General features: G+C 39.6%; 1 protein-coding gene and 1 non-coding gene across 2 annotated transcripts in view; both read left to right on the top strand.

The window, feature by feature from the left end:
• LOC124776267 (serologically defined colon cancer antigen 8 homolog) overlaps nt 1-20,579 on the top strand; it is a gene marked incomplete in the record, with an annotated part of 236,051 nt that overhangs the window by 8,878 nt on the left and 206,594 nt on the right. Inside the window, 2 exon segments of the mRNA XM_047251167.1 lie at nt 13,300-13,541; nt 15,813-15,951. Of these exon segments, the coding sequence (XP_047107123.1) occupies nt 13,300-13,541; nt 15,813-15,951 (381 nt within the window).
• Trnat-ugu lies at nt 9,710-9,783 on the top strand. Its single transcript has one exon. It is a non-coding gene; the product is annotated as a tRNA-Thr (tRNA).

Here is a 20,579-nt window from a genome sequence, read left to right as displayed (position 1 = left end):
TGCAAGATGCATAGTAAAAAATCAGGCAGGAAATGAGCAATGTACATTGTGTGAATTTATTCAATTAGGCTGGAATTTAGGAGTGTAGATTATTAGAATTTATTTAATTTTAGGGAAGTGTACCAGGTAAATGAAGCATCTTTATTTCAGAACATTGACGGTTATAGAGGGTGTACCAAGAGTAATAGTCAGTATTCAGGGATATGACAGGAACAATCATTTGAAGCAAAAAAGGCTATTAAAAATGGGCTGTAAAATGCATACTTTAAGTGGTATGAGCACCTATTCATTTTCAGTACTGTGAAACAAATCTCTTCATTGCAAGCTCTTTGCTTTCCATCTTTTGAGAGGTGGTAGTAGGGACCAAAACAAGAAATAATTGTCCACTGAACACAGACTCTAATGTTCATCTATGCATATTTGTCCATCTTCACTGTTGTGAAATGCATCTCTTCTATTGAACAAGTGCTCTCTTAAGATAAGCAGTCCACAAATACTAGACTCTTTCTGATACCAGTGACCATTCATGTCACAGCCCCAAATATTGACCATTCCTGCTGGGACACCCTGTATAGATAGAGATGAAAGGAGCAATTATTAACAGATATACTTAGGCAGATGGAAAAGATTTTGCAGCTAGAAAGAAAGTAAAATAAACTCTTGTATGTAACAAGAAAACTCGATAGTGTAAATGATAGTAGGAACATGAGTGAATTGGTGAAGCAATTCAAGAGATAATGGAAATAGTAAAGGTAACAACTCAGCATATAGTTAAGGCATTGAGTCACCGTTTGTCGCATAAACAACACTGAGAATGTTGTAGTGCTTTCGGGTGAATTTTTCCTCTGAGCTGAAAGAATATGTACCTGAACACCTACATACACACACAAACGGCTATGTTGTGCTGGTGGGCTACATGGTACTAGTACTGCCACTCAACTGGGCTGATGGATGTGTCAGGTGGGGATGGAGAGCAGGGGGGGGGGGGGGGGGAGACTGTAATTGGGGAAGAGAAGAGAGTTTTGGGGAATGGTGGCTGATGTCTGGGAGGGAGAGGCACCAGTCGCATGGGATAGGTATGTGGCACTGGTGAGCTCACTCTGGTCATATCGTAGACTGGGGGAGTTACGGGCAACAACTAATGACATGGAGAACTGGACTGAGAGTGGGGGAAGGACGTAGAAAGAGGGAGATTGCAGGTAGGAGGATGTGAGAATTCAGGTTGGGAGAAGTTAGGGTCATGAGGCTAAAGTAGAGGTGGGTGTGGGACAAGGACTGTTGGAAATTGAAGGTCAGAAGGATTACAGAATTGAAGGGTGTATTGCAAGAATAATTTCCATCCATGTAACTCAAAGTGCTGGTGTTTGGTGGTGGTGGTGGGGGTGGGGGTGGGGAAGGGGGTGGGGGATGGGGGGGGTGGAAGGTTCCAGATGACATGAATTGTAAAGTAACCAGCGAAATCAGTATTATGTTTTGCCACAGGGTGGTCCATTCTACTCTTGGCCACAGTTTGGCTGTGGCCATTCATTAATTGCCGTAGAGTTGGTTTATGATATGACTGATTTCATAGGTGGCCCTGCCTCTGATGGCATAAGATATGCCTGTAATGGGACTGAAGCAGGATGTGCTGGGTGAATGCATTAGACAGGTCAAAGAGCTAGGTGTAGATGTTGCATAATGATGGACTGGGATGTTTCATAGATTGGGTGGGTGGTGTAATACTACTTTGGGAGATGTGGGAAGGCTTGTAGGTAGGATGTTCCTGACCATGATAGGTAGTCAAACCCTGCTGAAGGCTATGGATTAATTATTCCTGTCTGGGGTGATACTGAGTGATGAAGGGGTGTTGCTCCTTGGCAGTTCGTATATGTAGTAGTGATCCGAGGATTAGGGGTGTGTGTTTTTATAAATGAGTATATGCAGGTGGATATATATACTGGTAGCTCTGAAGATGGATTTTTCAGAAATCTTAACAATATCCTCTGTCTTGTTTATGTGCCTATCGACGCTCAACGTCTCAGCTATACAGTGGGTTGTTCCTTTTACTCTTTCCGTTAGTTATGTTCTTTCAAAGAATTTTCCATTACAGTATTAAAACTGTTCAGAAAGGTCTTCTGAGAAGCTACAGTGAGCAATTTTGTAAGAGAAACAATGGAAAACAATAACAGTGACAAGAAAACAAAACAGAAACTTGTCTTGTTAATCACCACCTTTCATCTGTTATGTCAGATGGCAAGTAACTTACAATTGGGAGCAAATCGTACAAGCATTCCAAGATTCCCTTAAACATTCATATATTGTAAGAGAGGGATCAGAACCACAGAAATTTAATAATTGAAATAATGATGTGCCAGAAGCTATCCCAGGTAAGTTGTATAAAGTCATCAAACTTATGAAGAAAAGGAAGGCACCTGAAGATGAGTATTTTTCACCAAGAATGCTTAAAGTTGAAGGCAGAGTATTACTAAAAGAACTTGCAAAACTGTTTATAGAATGTCTGTGGAGGAAGACAATTCTTCAAGGATAGAACAATGCTGTAATTATTCTATGTCACAATAAAAGAGACAAATGAGACTTAAGTAGATATATCGCATTCTCCCTGGAATACTCAAGATATTTAAATAAAAGAAGAAGGAAGAGGTGGGGGGGGGGGGGGGGTAGTAGTCAGTCCAGTCACATAGGGAAAGAAAAAAAACCCCATTATATTTTAATCTGGCAAAGGAACACGCAGGCTTTGGAAGTTAACGGAGCACAATAGATAATTTTTGCAAATCGTATAGGAGATTATAGAATGGAATATTGGCTACTACTGTAGATTTTGGTTCAGTTTCAACAATATCTACACTCCAGTCTTTAAGAAGTGTAAAATTGATTCAAACCATGTCAGTATATTGAAGAATGTATGTATCCTTTATACTTCATCAAGATAGCAAAAAATTTTAAAGATATCAGACAAGAGGATTTCATATCACTGTTCTCAGCAGTCCAAGAGGAAGTTTTCAAATCTTTAGACTCTGAAAAAGTAGGGAACGTGTGTTATTCAAACTTATCTAAACCACCCCCACCTTGATAGTAAGATTGTATCGTTTGTCTCTACTGCAGATAAACTACAACAGCAGCAGTTTTAAAGTAGTCCTGAAAATTAGTTCAAATAAGACTAAAGTAATATGCTATGAACACAGAAAATTAACAATGAAGTCAGAGAACTAGATATTTAGTGTAGTAGAAAACAGCCACTGGGAAAGCTGTGCAGGAAGGAAACAGAAGAGGTAAAATTACCTGAAGTACTTTTAGTAAACTATATAGTTTCAAGACGGATGGTCCGGTGTGTGTCTAAAGAAAACTTCACAATTTTTGTGTGTTACTGGTTTTAACTTGTAAAAATGGGGCATGAACGTATAGTGCAGAAGTTGTTAAAAACTCAGGGTTGCTTATTTAGCAGTGAAAATATACAGATTATGTAATTATGACTGCAGGAGAAATGAAATGGAAGTGAGTGGAACATGTAACTAGGTGCATGAATAGTAGATGGACCATGGAAGTTCTGTCTTGTATTCCGAGAGATAATAAAAATGAAAGAGAAAAACATAATCGAAGGGGGGAGGGGGGGGGGGGGGGAGAGAGTAGTAAACATGTAGGAAAAAATTGGATGTTCGCAGTTAAGACTGAAATGTTGAAAAAATCTGGAGGAGCCAGCAGTGTATGTCAAATGACTGTTATTTTTATTAGTATCTGATGTCCCACATTTTTACTGAGTGTGACTTAGTTTCAATTTACATATTGTGATAAATTATTAAGTTTTACCAGGTAAAAATAAAGTAACATATTTCATTACAAATATGAATAGTGTACCATACTGTTTCTCCACCATCCGTATGTAGTTAAATGAATGCTTTATCTCTGATGATGTTAAATTTTGTACATATGCTACTGCATCTGCAACACACAAAAATAACACTATCTTCCCTTTTTCTGTTGCTACTTTAACTACTCTTCTTCATTTTTAAACGTTCATCCTGTTATTGTAGCCATGTGAGAAATGCTGCTTGATTTTGTTTGGACTGTTATGTGTGTAATGTAGGCATTTATTACTGTAATGGAGACAGTGTGTGTCCTCCTGAGGGCTTAACAGGGTAATGTTAAAATCTGAAGCACAGACAGAATACTTGTACTTTTCACTGAACCTAACTAGGGAATTCATTCATAACTACAGGACAAAAATATGGAAACACTACAAGACATGTGTGCCTGAACGTAAATGCAGATGCTAACAAAGCCTGCAGATTGCACTGTTGTATTTGACCACAAACAGCATCTGTGCAATGTCCTCAATATGTTGCAAATGTCAGTCATCAGAACAGTATTCTGTGTTACAGTAGATACACCAAACAGCTGTTTATAATGAGTAATCTTTATTTAAATTTATGATAAACTGTTTTGGCTTAATCGCCATTTTCAAGTACGTCTAGTTGATGGACGTCCATATTGCTTTGTTAGTGGACTGTTTTGTAACTGTCACTGCTTTAATAAGATCGTAAATGTTGTTTTCAAGATGTCGAAATTAAATGTTAGTTACAACATGACAGTAGTTTGACAGTTCCAATATTAACAATGCTACATGTTTGCAATAGTGGAACTGTTAAACTGCTGTCACATCGTATCTAACAATTAATTTCAACATCTTGACAACAACACTTATGATCTTATTAAAGCAGTGACAGTTACAAAACAGTCCACTAACGATGCAATATGGATGTCACATCAATCTAGACGTACTTGAAAATGGCGATTAAGCCGAAACAGTCTGCCGTAAATTATGCAAATAAAGATTACTCATTATAAGCAGCTATTTGATGTATCTACTGTAACAATCATGTTGTTATCAGACATATAATATGCTGCTGGCCCTAAAGAAGATGAAAAAAGATGTTGAGAATATTCTATGTAGTTGTCAGTGCATTATGTCAGAACTAAGTGAATTCAAAATGTGGACAAATTGTTGGTGCTCGTGTGCTGTATGCTTCTGTAACCAAGGCAGCTGAAGTGTTGAGTGTTTCAGGAGGCACAATACTGAAGATTTAAATGAAACACCTGGAAAGCAGGAAAACATAATGTGTTAAGCCACAACATGGATGAAAGTGTGTATCGAGTGATCGAGACAGGAGGTTATGGAAAAGGATTGTGATGAAAAATAAGATGAGTCGACTGCAGCTGCAAAATTGAATGTCACACTCGTGAACCCTGTCAGTGCCAAAATAACATTAAGGGAGTTCCGTAAGTTGGGAATTGCAGGGTGAGCTGGCATTCCAAAACCACACATCAGTAATGCAAATGCAGGAAAACTTGGTGCCAAAGCCATAAAACCTGGACTATGGAGCAGTTGAAGAAAGTCATTTTGTCAGATGAGTCTTGTTTCACACTGTTTTCAACGTGTAGCCATGTTTACATCCCAAGAGTGAAACGTGGCAAGGGTCTGGTGATGCTCTGGGCAGCTGTATCATGGTATTCCATGGGCCCCATGGTTATTCTGAAACATCATGTTACTGCCTAAGATTGTGTGACAATTTTAGTTGATCAGGTCTATCCCATGGTACAATGTTTGTTTCCCAGTGATGATGCTGTGTTGCAGGGCCCCATACACACAGCTGACATCATCTGCAACTGGTTTTGTGAGTACAAAGATGAATTACCTCATCTCCCCTGGCCACCGCAGTCATGAGATCTGAATAATATTGAGCTGTTGTGGTCTACTTTGGAAAGAAGGATGCATGATCACTATCTGCCTCCATCATCCTTACCCAAACGTCCCAGTATTTTACTGGAAGTATGGTATAAGATTCCCTAGAAAACCATACGAAACGTATTTTTACTGATTCTTAACTGATTGTAAGCTGTTTGAATGCCAAAGGATTTCCGACACCATGTTTATGGTGTTTCGATATTTTTGTCCACCTCCTGTACAATCGATTGGTTGCGCCATGACACTTTTTGGTCTATTTTTTTCAGGGACCAGGGCTTTTAACCCTCTTTCTTGCTGTTTGCAACATCCAACAGTGGCAGTTTGGGGTCTACTGGCTGCACGATATATACAATGTGCCACAAGCTCCTAACCATTACAAGCTGCAAACTGCTGCACTGATTTCTGGAAGAAATCACATGACATCAGTAAAATGATGCATTAATGCACAAATAACATAAATCTCATCATTGAATTCTTTGCAGATTAAGTCTCACGTTGGTCTTGCTTACTCCCTGTTCCATCATAATGCAGCGCTGTGAATGGTGCATACTGCACTTGACTTCAGGCTGAAAGGTGTATGCAAAAATTTGTTGTTTATAAAGTTCATCCAGTGGCAACCATGTTATTTGTACTCAAATGAAAGTACTTGGAATTAAGTGCCAGTATTATGTGCAGTTTGGTTCCACTGTAAGCTAGCAAGACACTTTGTTAGCTGTAGATGGCTTCTTCTGCATAACTACCACAAAGTAACAAACTCCAAACCTCATTTTCCATAGCATTTTTCTAGGTTTTAGGGTTCATCATGTTGTAAAATGATTGACCAACATTTCAGCGGTGATTTCAAGTAGCCTGTATCAAGCTATGTAACACATCCGAGGTAATACCAATGCAGCCTTAACCCAGGTACAATTTCTTCACTCCTGCCCTTATTATTTCTTAGAAAAAGAGTAAGTAAAACTTGTCATATGATTGGACAGTGGGAGCAGTAGGAAGGGAGCTGATGTTCTTTATTGATTTTATTTTAAGACAGAAATTTATTGGCCCACATTGTGAGTTGTTGCGTTTCTGTTACTCATGAGGTTACTTGCAGTAGTGGCCCAAACATTGGTGCATCATTTTACAACAAAATGCTGTCTTCAACCCCGAAGAATTTCATGGAGTACTTTTTTCCAGTTAATTTTCTGGTTCCAAATAAGACATTTTCATTCTGATAAATACAATCAATATTACTTATTAATCAACAATGTTAAATTAACTAACATAAGCAACTAAATATATTTTAACAATTCAGCAGCTAAATCATTCAACAGATCTTTTAAACATGTTCTTTTTGGCTTGTTTATGTAACTATCCAAGGTGTCACACTTGGTCTTACTACATTTGTTTTCAATTCAAATATCTTTCCTGGCATCCAAGAGGTTTTTCATGAATTGTATTGCATAGAAGTATGTTTTTTAGATTTTTGAAGTTCAGTAATTACGATAAAGCTCATATTAATGAATTAAATGTATGTATTTATTCTCTTTTGGCAATTACTGATAAAATTTGGGAGAAGTACGCAAATTTGGCAGAAACATCTCTCTCATATAACTTGCTGTCAAACTGTAAACAAGACAGTAGGAACAAGCAGCACTTCTTGCTCACCACCATCTGCACGTTGATGACAACTAAAATCTAAGGTGTTGTGGTTGTGCGCTTTAAGTCATCCAGCCAGTTACAAAATTCTGATTACAGCATCGAGCACTGTCATTTTAGTAAAGCAGGAACATCTTATTCGCTGAGTTTTTGCATGCTGATTTAGTTCTGAGAAAAGATTAATGTATTCCATGATGCGCTCCTTCACTGAAACATTGAATAACTGTTCCGACATTTGTGAAAGGAGCTATTGCCATATGAGCAGAACATGTGGCAGCCCATATTGTACCACTCATTTTCATCACTCAGAATAGAATCAATGTCATCTTTAATTTTGCCTAAAAAAAAGACGACAAACTTCATTTAAGTGATAGGGATTATCCATATTGTACACTTGTTACTGTGCTAGTTTGTAGGACACAGTACCACTAAAAACATTGGCAGAAAAATATATTAATTATAATCTCATAAATGTATCATATCTACTCTAACAATTACAGAATATTACAAGAAGTAGCATAATTACATGGAAATGAGCATCAGACCCTTTAGTTCTTTGTGATAACTACAAGTACACATATGTCAAACAAATACTGAATTTTCTAAGGAAAGTTCTGGCTGAAGCTAAGTAATTTAGGAGTAAAGGAGACCACTCACCAAGTAGCAGAAGCATTACAATGCTGGGATTGCTTTTCAGTAGGCAGACTGGGTGGGGTTTTTATTGGATTGAGTGGTCAGAGGAAGATCGTGGCAGGAACCTAGAGAAGGGATTGGGGATGGGTAGCTAGTGTCTTGGAGGGAGGCAGCAAGTGTGCGGGATAGAAATGCAGGAGGGAGGGGTGGCAGGTATACGGGCTAGGCATATGACACACAGGCGCCGGAGCTGATGGGGTATGGTACACAAAGAAGATGATGTGGAGGCATGGATAGGAAGGGGGATGATAGGAAGGGGAAATTGTTAGGAAGGGTGTAGGGACAGTGGGTTAGCAGAGACTGAGGCCAGGCCTCTGATAGAATATAAGATGAGCCTGTAACAGGACTGGGGTAAGATGTGCTGGCTGGCTGAATTGGGGACATATTTCACCTGGGTCTTCCGCAGGTGTGTGACCCCTGTGGCAAGAGATTTGGAGTGGGAAAAACATATGTGACAGTATGCCACTTTAGGAGGGGTGGGAAGGGTATTGGTTAAGATAACTCTTTTTTGCACACATGATGATAGATAATCAAAGCCCTAGCAAAGGTATGAGATATGGTTCTGTTGTTGCAGTCTGGGGTGATACTGGGTTACGAGAAAGGGTGGGAGGGGAGGGGGATTGCTGCACCTTTTCAGTTGATTCTTAGCAGTGGTGGGAGCATTATGAGTGTGTGAGGTTATGGCATGAGAAATCTGTTTGTGGACAAGATTTCTGGGGTAGTGTCTATCTGGTAAGTCCTTTGTGAGACCTTGAGCATATTGGGCAAAGTAATTATTATCATTGCAGATATGTCTTACATTTGTGGCCAGGCTCTATGGGGGTGTTTTTTGATGGGGAAGGGATGACAGCTGTCAAAATGCAGGTACTGTTGGTAATTTGTGGATTTAATATGGACAGAAGTGTGGAGGGAGCCATCAGAGAAATGGAGTTCAACATCCAGGAATGTGGCACTTTGAGGTGAGCAGGACCATGTGAAGCAGATGGGAGAGAAAGTGTTGAGGTTATGGAGGAATGAGGACTGTCTTCTTATGAAGATAGTGACTGTTCCCGAAAGAACAGAATACTGTTGATGACCGTGCAGCTTTTCCCTGGAATAAATGATGACTAACTGAAAACCCTTAGCTGCCGACAGGTGTTGTTGATATACTTCGATGTGGACTGTTGAAAATGTGTGCCCCGACCGGGACTCGATCCCGGGATCTCCTGCTTACATGGCAGATGCTCTATCCATCTGAGCCACCGAGGACGCAGATGAATAGCGCGAGTGCAGAGACTTATCCCTTGCACTGTCCACATCGAGGTATATCAACAACACCTGTCGGCAGCTGAGGGTTTTCAGTTAGTCATAATTTATTCCAGGGAAAAGCTGCACGATCATCAACAGTATTCTGTTCTTTCGAGAACACTCACTATCTTCTAATATAGTTAAAAGGCTGCCCAACCATTGACCTTCGTCTGTGCAAATGCGCACAGGTTGCCCAAACTCTTACGGGAATCGCCAAAGCTTGCGCGAGTAATGAGTGGATGGGCAAATGTCTGTAATGCACATTACATATGTAGAATTGTGGACAGTTGGGAGTGTGAGTCTCACGGGAAGCGTGCAAGGGGTAAGTCCCTGCAGTCACGCTATTCATCTGTGTCCTCGGTGGCTCAGATGGATAGAGCATCTGCCATGTAAGCAGGAGATCCCGGGTTCGAGTCCCGGTCGGGGCACACATTTTCAACTGTCCACATCGAGGTATATCAACAACACCTGTCGGCAGCTGAGGGTTTTCAGTTAGTCATCATTTATTCCAGGACTGTCTTCATTCTGGGTACAGATTGTGACGATATCATCGATGAACCTTAACCAGACAAGGAGTCAAGGGAGATTAGGAAGATTTCCTCTAGATGGCCTATAAACATGTTGGCACAGGACGGTGCCATGTGTGTTCACATGATTGTGCCATGTGCTTGTTTACATAACTTGCCCTCAAAGGAGAAGTAGTAGTGTACGAGGGTATAGTTGGTAAGGTGGGTCAGGAATAAGGTAGTGGGTCTGGAGTCTGAAGGATATTGGGATAGGTAATGTTTGATTGTGGCAAGACCATAGGGTGAGGGATGTTGGTGTGTATTGAAGCGGCATCATCAGTGACAGGTAAGGGTCCAGGTGGTAATGGTGTGTCAGTGGTCGAGAGTTGGTGAAGGAAGGGGTTTGCATTTTTGATATGAGAGGCAATTTGGGTAATATCGTGGAGGTGTCAGTCAGCAAGAATGGAGATTTTTTTTTCACTAGGATCATAGCAACCCGCTGCAACATAGCGTCCAGGTTTGTTTGATTTGTGGATTTTGGTAAGCATGTTGAAGATAGGTGTGTGGGTGGTTATTAGGGTAAGGAGTGAGATGGACTCAAGGGAGAGGCTTTGGGATGAGCCTAATGACTTCAGTAGGGCCTGGAGGTTGTGTTGCACTTCTGGGACAGGACGACTCTGGCAGAACTTACAGGTGGAGAACTCAGACAGTTGCCAGAAGCCTAATGTCAGGTAGTTACTGTCTTTGTCTGCAGAAAGGATGGTTATGTCAGGTTCTGTTCTGAGGTTGTGAATGGTTGTCCTATCTTATGTTGAGAGGCTTATGCTTTGGGGAAGGGACCTGGGAAAGGGTGGTGAGGTAAAGAATTCCTGGAAGGTGACTGGGTAGCAGAAGGCAAGGCTCAGTCTTGGGTTTAGGTTGGCTTTGGTTGGAGAGATAGTTAGTAAAGAAATGTTTACACTGTAGGAGAATAAGTATTCGGTGAATCCATCATGGGTAAACTTGGTTATGGGGCTGAAGATGAGGCATTTGGATAGGACTGAAACTTCTGTATAATTGAGGTTTTTGCCGAGAAGGTTAACAACACTGTCTGGGGTTGTTTGAGTTCTGCATTTTGTGGAGTGTTTGGAGGCTGTGGTAAATTGGGAATGTCAGCAAGGCAGGATCAAGATGCTATGAGGGGTTGATGAGGGGGTTCGTTGTGTTTAGCAGGATAGGTGGTGATGGGTACTGTTGCTCCAAGATGGAATAGGATTTAAACAATTTTGACTGGCCTTGATCTACTGACCCACTCTCCTACATGCTACCAAACGGTTTCCCTTTCCTCTGTCCTTTCAACCCCTTCCAATCCATGACTCCGTGTCATCTTCTTCATACGCTACAACTCACCTGCTCTTGTACTGCGTGTCACATGCCTACCCCTGCACCTTTCACCCTTCTCTCCCACATTCCTATCCTGCATACCTCTGAGCCACTAGCTATGTGTCTCCAACCTTTCTTCCTTGTTCCTGCCTCTTTTTCCCTGTATCCACCTCACTTGACCCAATCCCCCACTCCCTACCCCACCCCATTCCACCTACCAAATTTTAATCCTACAAGGTGTACAACTTTGCTTCTGCCGTTTGCTGATAGGTGGCGACAATGGTAAGTAGCGGTCGAAAGAAACAGTTCACAGACTTCAGGCAGTTAGCTTGGACCTCGGTCAACATAAACTCATTCAAACATTACTCGAACTGTGTCATCATTATAAAGTTGTTTTTGATTGAAAATGTCAGTTTACGAGCCTAATTCTCGTCTTTTGCGGGAGATGTTACTGTTTTGTTTTAGTATGAAGAAAATGGTGGCTTAGACTCATCAAATGCTCCCAAATACATAATGGTAAGGACGCTATTCGTAAAAGAACGTGTTGTGAGTGGTTTCAATGCTTCAAGAACGGTGAGTTTAACGTTGTAGACCGGCTTAATGGTGGAAGAGAGAATGTTTTCGAAGATGCAGAATTGGAGACATTGCTGAGTGAAGACTCGCATCAAACTCAAGAAGAATTGGCACGATTAGTGGGAGTGACACAGCAAGACATTTCAAAATGTCTCAAGGCAATGAGCATGATTCAGAAAGAAGGAACTTGGGTCCTGTGTGAGCTGAAACCAAGAGATGTTGAACGGTGTTTGTGTGTTTCTGAACAGTTGCTTCAATGGCAAAAACAGAAGGGATTTCTGCATTGCATTGTGACCGAGAACGAAAAATGGGTTCATTACGATAACTGTAAATGCAAAAAATCATGGGGATATCCTGGACATGCTTCCATGTCGATGACCAAACCGAATATTCACGGCTCCAAGATCATGCTCTGCATTTGGTGGGACCAGCTCGGTGTCATGTACTATGAGATGTTAAAACCAAATGAAACAATCACAGGTGCTCATTATAAAATGCAATTAATGCGTTTGAGAACAGCATTAAAAGACAGCGAGAGGCACGATAAAGTGATTTTGCAGCACGACAGTGCTTGACCCCACATTGCAAAAGAGGTCAAAACGTAATTGGAAACATTAAAATGGGAAGTCCTACCCCATCAGCCGTATTCTCCAGACATTTCTCCCTCTGACCATCACCTGTTTAGATCAATGGCACATGGCCTGGCTGACCATGAAGAAGTCACAAATTGGATCGATTCATGGATTGCTTCAAAAGATGAACAATTTTTTCGACACGGGATTCGTGCACTGCCCGAAAGAAGGGAGAAAGTAGTGGCCATTGATGGAAAATACTTTGAATGATTCGTGTGTAACCAATTTGTTTCATTAAAGTTTCAAATGTTGGGGAAAAATGGCAGAAGCAAAGTTGTACACCTTGTAGCATTATGTGTCCAGCTGGCACAACGTAGGTGCATAGGTAGAGTGTGCACGTGAGAGGGGAGGGGGGGGGGGGAGGGTCAGGGGTCGCACTTGCACTCTTTAGCTCATCAAGATACTTCTTCCAAAACCTATCAAAGTTTTCATTCAGCATTGTGTGTGCCTGCTGATGACTGAATACTTCTGCTGTTTAGTGAGTGATCCCCTTTACTCATAAATTAAATACTGAATTCTGATGGGAGATTAGTTGCATGACCTGTAAAAGGTGTCTCATGGCCTCGCTTCTACAACATAAATTTGTGAAAACAACATTGTAGACTCCATAGGACACACATTGCTGTGGCTTAAAGAACTATAGCAAATGTTCAGTTCTTCACAAATTGTTATCAGACTTAACTTTTGTTGCATCCCTAGTGACACTGATGGTGAGAATTTGAACCCACAGGAAATGAGAGGGTCATCATGCATTGCCTTTTACGTGTTTCTGTTACATCTTGTGTTGACACCTATTATATTTATATAATTTTTATATTACTAGCCCTAAGAGAGTAAAAGAGGGGTTTATAACACTTCATTTGCCTTTCAGAAGGAAAAGAAAAAAATGCAGCCAGCTAAGAAGAAGCGTCTGGAAGGACCTAGCATAGTGTTTGAATCAAGAATAAGTGAACTGGAGGCACAACTTACACAAACAAAAATTGATCTTAGAAAGGCACTGGAAGAAGTTGACATGTATAAGAAGAAACTGGCTGATGTGCAGTCTCATTCATACGATGGAAGTTCCATTCCAAATATTGAAACTTACAAACATCAAATTGAAATTTTACAAAGGTAGGAAATAGTGTATTTTTAATGCATCTTTAGCAATGTAAGTGCATACAGAAGATAATACTTCAATCTTTTTATTTCCATGAAATGTAGAATATTTTATGAGGACAAACCATGAGAAATGGACAGAATGAACTTAATTATGATTTTCATGCAGGTGATGTTTTCATCATGAATATTAAGCCAGTATAATTATAAATTTTGTCTTTTGGAGGATCATCCATTAATGTTAAGTGTCTTCAGTTCAGCTTGAACATACATTTTTCAGTAACACAGTTGTTATTAATTGATACTACTGTCTTTGAAGATTGCAGTAGCAGCAGCATAAGGTATATAATTAATAAGACACCTACAGTTCAATCAGAATGATGTAAAATGTAAATAATTAAAATTACAGTGTATCTGTAATTGTCTAGTTTGCCAAAGCTGAGCATAAACGTAGACAACTGTAGTGGAGCGTTAAACATTTTGTGTTATCTGCAGAAAGGAATAATTTATAAGAGTGGCCAACCTTTGTAAATTTGATTTAAATATTGTGAAATTGCTATATATCATGACATTAGCCGGCTAAAACACTGAATTATGGCTGTAAGAGAAACCGACAGCACATAAACACGAAATGGGAGTGCTGGACAAGGTAATGTTCGTCTCTCCCATATTGGAGTGGTTGGCTGTTGAATGTTATCTCAGGTGTTGGCTCAGTGGTGGAGAACTGCTAAGTGAGTGCTTTTGTCTGCTGGCACTATTTGCAGATGACTGTTGTACCATGGGCTGTGTTCATGTGTTCCTTTCGATAATCCTTCAATTTCAAAGTACACATCAATACATAGAAGGTACACGCTTACTGCCAATAAATCATCTTTTGCTTTTGCTTTGTATTGGATTACATTGGTGAATGATTTCAGGTGAGATGCTGTATAAATGAGTCACATTCCAAAGTGTATTATCCACCACTGTATCACATGATTATCTGATGATGATCTAGGACATCACTTGGCATAGTTGACAATTTCAGATTTCTCATATTTTCGACAGTGGCTACTTCCCCTTTCTTTCCTTTTGCCTTAGAAAACACATTTTTAAAATTTAAAATTGTGTGTTACCACATGTTGACATTAGAATTTTAGTGGACAATTACAGAAATTTCATTTATTTTAATAAAAAATTAAGATTAGTAGTAAAGTACTACTTACTAAGTGGCAGCAGGAGAACACACATATAAAAAAAGGTTTTAGTATGAAACCTTTTGGGAGAAGGGTAAGGAAAAGGGGTGAATGAAAAGGACTGGAGAGGTTTAGGAAAAGGGGCAGAGTTTGGAAAGGTCACCCAGAACCCCGGGTCAGGGGAGATGTACTGGACGGGATAAGAAGGAAAGCCTGGTTGTTGGGGACTGCACTGGATGAGATTTGAAAACCTGAGAGCTTAAGGTGGAAGACAGGTTAATATGCAAGGCAGAGATTACTGCTAAAACATCATGAATGAGTTAATACGAATGAAAAGCTAAGTGCATTATATGTAGTAGAGATGGGAGAGGAAAGGTGAAAAATAGATGGTTCTGAAAATGAAAGATATAGAAACTAAAACAGAGTGAATAAAGGAGTAGTTACTTAGAAGCAATGCTGAGATGGAAGAAATTAAAGTAAATTAAGGCCAGGTGGGTGGCAAGAACCAAGGACATGTTGTAGCACTAGTTTCCACGTAAGGAGTTCTGAGAAACTGGTGTCTGGGGGAAGCATCCAAATGGCGTGTATGGTAATTGCCATTCATCCTGACTGATAAGATTGGTGGTAGTCATGCTGATGTAAACAGCCGAACAGTGTTTACATAACATCTGGTATATGATGTGTTGTTTCATAGGTGGCTCTCCATTTGATAGTGTATGTTTTGCCAGTTACAGGTCTGATACAGGTGGTGGTAGGAGGGTGCAAAAGGCAAGTCTTTCAGTGGGGACAGTCACAGGGTTTGGAGCCATGGAGTAGGGAGATGGGTGCAGAGGGAGCACAGGGTCTGTCAAGAGTATCGTGGAGATTGGGAGGGCGACAGAAAGATGTTGTGTGATCTCAGAAAGATTGGATCTCATCTCAGGGAATGATTTTAGGGAGTTATGATCTTGTTGAAGTAGCTGATTAATACATTCAGGATTAATAGTAACACTAATTGTGTATTATTCAGATAACGTATGTTACTTATTGAAAGTATTCTTTTAATATTTTATGTACTTCATGACTTGTGACAATAAAGCTATTTATTTTATTTTCATGACAATTTTTTTAGGGAAAAGGAAGAACTTAAAGATAATATGGCTAAATTGAATATGGCTGTTGCTCAGATCAGAGAAAAAGAAGCTGATGCAACTCACAAGGCCAAGAGGACATTAGATGTTGCTGACCAAGCAGAATTTGAGAAAGCTCAGGTTCGTTTATTATGATTTAACTCCCTGCTGCAGAATTACGGAGGAGAATGAGATTGAATCATGATATGACAGATAGCCTCGTGAAATGGCTTAAAAATATTGCTATCTCGTCTAATTACTACTTTTTGTATTTTGCTCTCTGAAATTGAGTAGATTTAAGTGTAAATCTTGTAGTGAGTAGTTAATATGTGAAAGTACATGTAAATGTATAGACAGCAAGTATTTTTCTACTGTAATTAATGTCACCAGCAAATGTGGATTCATTTATTGAAGCACTATGTTCAAAACTGCCCATAGTGTTTTATGCTTTTTTGACAAGGGGTTGTTTATCAAAATAGTGACAACACATCAGACGTTACAATTTTGTACCTGCTTTAGTCCATAAATCACATGTGATACGCTGCAGAATTGTTGCATTAAATTCATGAATTTTTTCCTGTGAAATTCTGTACCATTTGTCATATAGTGCAGCACATATTTTGGAAGGAAATCTGCATCAAGTTCACTACTCTGAAATTTTCCAGTGATGCTCATTATTTCTCTAGTTGAGTGACTGGAGGCACCGGGGGACATTCTTAAATTTATCTACATTTTCTGAAACCACACCGAAACAGTTTAGCAGTACAAAATCAGACATTGTCATCTACGAAGACATTGTGCTTGTTAACGTACAATATCTATGTTGTTGGGTGCACTTGGTCCTCTAAAATGTCCACACAACCTTTGCTGTAAACAACATGAAGATTGACTTCTATTGTAAACAGTAGTGGGTCCTGTCACATTTTATCAGCACCAAATTAGCTAAGCTAATCTATTGTTGATGGTGCTCAGAGCTCCAGCTAAACATATTTGGTGTGTTCACTTTGTTTCTCGCTGTATTTGCTACAGTGGAAATTATTGGAGATTCTTCTTGTGTTCTGATGTCTTGTTATTGTTAAATAAGATTTAACTATTTTTGACATGCTCAACAAATTATCAGTATTAAATTTACTTGCTGTAATGAAGCTTACTTCAACCGTTTGCCTTTGGTGTAATTTTAAGATGTTCCAGTTTTCTATTTAACTCATTCATCTCTCGTTCTCCTCCTTATTACTTGTAAGACAAATATTCTTCTGATTGTTCTAAAAACTTCCTAAATTTGTACTCTGTATCAAAAATTTCCCATCATCATTTTGGGCACAACTATGCTTGTCAAACTCTTTCATTACTTAGCTGAATGCAAAGAAAAGGGGCTGTCTGAGGTGTTTATAAGCAAAACATGAGTTGGGAGTCACACACACACACACACACACACACACACACACACACACAGATCATGAGATTACTCACTTGAAGTAATATGATTACTTCATTGTTTCAAGTCTCTGCCTTAGTACTCTTGAAATTCTTGTTATTATCTGCTTGTAGCAGGTAAATTTACATGCATGGCATTGTTAGCAATGTATAAATTATTTACAGTTACATATTACAAACATTTTATAATATGGCACAATTACTGGACTTGTTTTGTACATTATGTTTTATATTATACAAATGTTTGAGTCATTTTTTAAAAGCAACCCATATCAACATCTTAACTTGGGCAATAAATTACGAGACACACTCCTTTGACATAGAGGCTTTTTGCTGTTTAAGTTAATCTTCTGTTAACCATGTGAAAGTCTTTTTGAGCCTTGTATCATGGTTATGAATTTCCATGTTCCTGTTTTGACCTTTGTTTCTTCTTTCAGTAGCATAATGTTTCTATAATGTACATGGCATAAACTTTGAGAATATTGAGTCAAGTGAATAAGCTTTTGCAAGATGTTCCTTGTTTTACTTTTGCTATGATCCTCAATGCCCTCTTCTGCATTATGGAAACCCTTTTCGTAACCTTTCACGTAACCCCACACAAAAAAGTGCATGGGTTAGGTCAAGAGAGTGTGGAGGCCACGACATGAATTGCTGATTGTCAACTCTACTTTGACAGATCCATCAGTTCCTCAGTTTCCTGTTTAAGAATTTACATACATTGTTGTCCAGTGGTGTGGAGCACCATCCTGTTGGTAGTTGAAGTCCATAATCGATCTCCAGTCACGGCAAGAGCCAATTTACCACAATTCAGTGGTCTACGTGCCAAACTCACCTGCAGGCATTCAGCCATTTCTTCACTCACTGCAGGCCGTCCCCTTGATTTCCTCATGCAGAGGTATCCTGAAACCTTAAACTGTGCATCCCATTGGCGCCTGGTGAATCTTTTCTGAAGCGTCGTTACACTGTTGTGGCAGACTGACGTGAATACATTTCAGGTATAACATACACTTTCTTTATGCTTGTCACCATCTTGCCTGACTTCTCATTGCTGTGGTTTTGTGGCAAAAATCTAAAGTACAGCTGCAGTGATACAAAAATTTTTGAGTTTTCTTTATGGGTGTCTTTAGGATGTCAGAATTAAGGTACAATTTTTATTTTATTTTTTTATTTTGATTAATTTATTTATTTTTCAGATGTCATCAACATGCTGCTTCCATGAAAATTGCTCATCTATGTATAAACCCAAAAATTTACATTCAAAACAGGTTTATGACAGAATTTCATCAGTCACAATATTTTGACTATTTAGACCACTTGGTTTAAAGTGAAGAATAATTAGTTTTTTCTATGTTAACTTTGAGGTTCTCTCTTTCAAAGCGAGCTCTAATGTTTTCGGTAAAGTTTTGAATCTCCTTAACTAGACTGGACCACTGTGAGCACAACAGATAGACACCAGATGTGTCAGCAGCATACATAGTAATCAAGTACTTAATATCTATAGAACATGAGAAGTCATTAATGTAACACATAAACAGAAATGGACCTAAAATGGATGCCTAAGAAACACCAAAATGTATATTACTTTGGGATTAAAGGAGGCCATTCATAAAGCGGGAGCATTGAGTTGTTGATGGGCACATTCAAAAGAAAGAAAACATACTGGCTTTCAGAGTTATCCTTTGACAAGCTAGATCATCATCATCATCATCATCATTTAAGACTGATTATGCCTTTCAGCGTTCAGTCTGGAGCATAGCCCCCCTTATAAAATTCCTCCATAATCCCCTATTCAGTGCTAACATTGGTGCCTCTTCTGATGTTAAACCTATTACTTCAAAATCATTCTTAACCGAATCCAGGTACCTTCTCCTCGGTCTGCCCCGACTCCTCCTGCCCTCTACTGCTGAACCCATGAGTCTCTTGGGTAACCTTGCTTCTCCCATGCGTGTAACATGACCCCACCATCTAAGCCTGTTCGCCCTGACTGCTACATCTATAGAGTTCATTCCCAGTTTTTCTTTGATTTCCTCATTGTGGACACCCTCCTGCCATTGTTCCCATCTACTAGTACCTGCAATCATCCTAGCTACTTTCATATCCGTAACCTCAACCTTATTGATAAGGTAACCTGAATCCACCCAGCTTTCGCTCCCATACAACAAAGTTGGTCGAAAGATTGAACGGTGCACAGATAACTTAGTCTTGGTACTGACTTCCTTCTTGCAGAAGAGAGTAGATCGTAGCAGAGTGCTCACTGCATTAGCCTTGCTACACCTCGCTTCCAGTTCTTTCACTATGTTGCCATCCTGTGAGAATATGCATCCTAAGTACTTGAAACCGTCCACCTGTTCTAACTTTGTTCCTCCTATTTGGCACTCAATCCGTTTATATTTCTTTCCCACTGACATTACTTTCGTTTTGGAGATGCTAATCTTCATACCATAGTCCTTACATTTCTGATCTAGCTCTGAAATATTACTCTGCAAACCTTCAATCGAATCTGCCATCACAACTAAGTCATCTGCATATGCAAGACTGCTTATTTTGTGTTCACATATCTTAATCTCACCCAGCCAGTCTATTGTTTTCAACATATGATCCATAAATAATATGAACAACAGTGGAGACAGGTTGCAGCCTTGTCTTACCCCTGAAACTACTCTGAACCATGAACTCAGTTTACCGTCAACTCTAACTGCTGCCTGACTATCCATGTAAAGACCTTTAATTGCTTGCAAAAGTTTGCCTCCTATTCCATAATCTCGTAGAACAGACAATAACTTCCTCCTAGGAACCCGGTCATATGCCTTTCCTAGATCTATAAAGCATAGATACAATTCCCTGTTTCACTCATAACACTTCTCCATTATTTGTCATAAGCTAAAGATCTGGTCCTGACAACCTCTAAGAGGCATAAACCCACACTGATTTTCATCCAATTGCTCCTCAACTAATACTCCACTTTCCTTTCAACAATACCTGAGAAGATTTTACCCACAACGCTGATTAAAGAGATACCTCTGTAGTTGTTACAATCTTTTCTGTTTCCATGTTTAAAGATTGGTGTGATTACTGCTTTTGTCCAGTCTGATGGAACCTGTCCCGACTCCCAGGCCATTTCAATTACCCTGTGTAGCCATTTAAGACCTGACATTCCACTGTACTTGATGAGTTCCGACTTAATTTCATCCACCCCAGCTGCTTTATTGCACTGCAATCTATTGACCATTTTCTCCACTTCCTCAAACGTGATCCTATTTCCATCATCATTCCTATCCCATTCTACCTCGAAATCTGAAACATTACTGATCGTATTTTCACCTACATTGAGCAAC

This window comes from Schistocerca piceifrons, chromosome 2 (assembly GCF_021461385.2).
Source record: "Schistocerca piceifrons isolate TAMUIC-IGC-003096 chromosome 2, iqSchPice1.1, whole genome shotgun sequence".
Classification (NCBI taxonomy): Eukaryota; Metazoa; Arthropoda; class Insecta; order Orthoptera; family Acrididae; genus Schistocerca; species Schistocerca piceifrons.
This window is presented reverse-complemented; position numbering and strand designations above follow the sequence as displayed.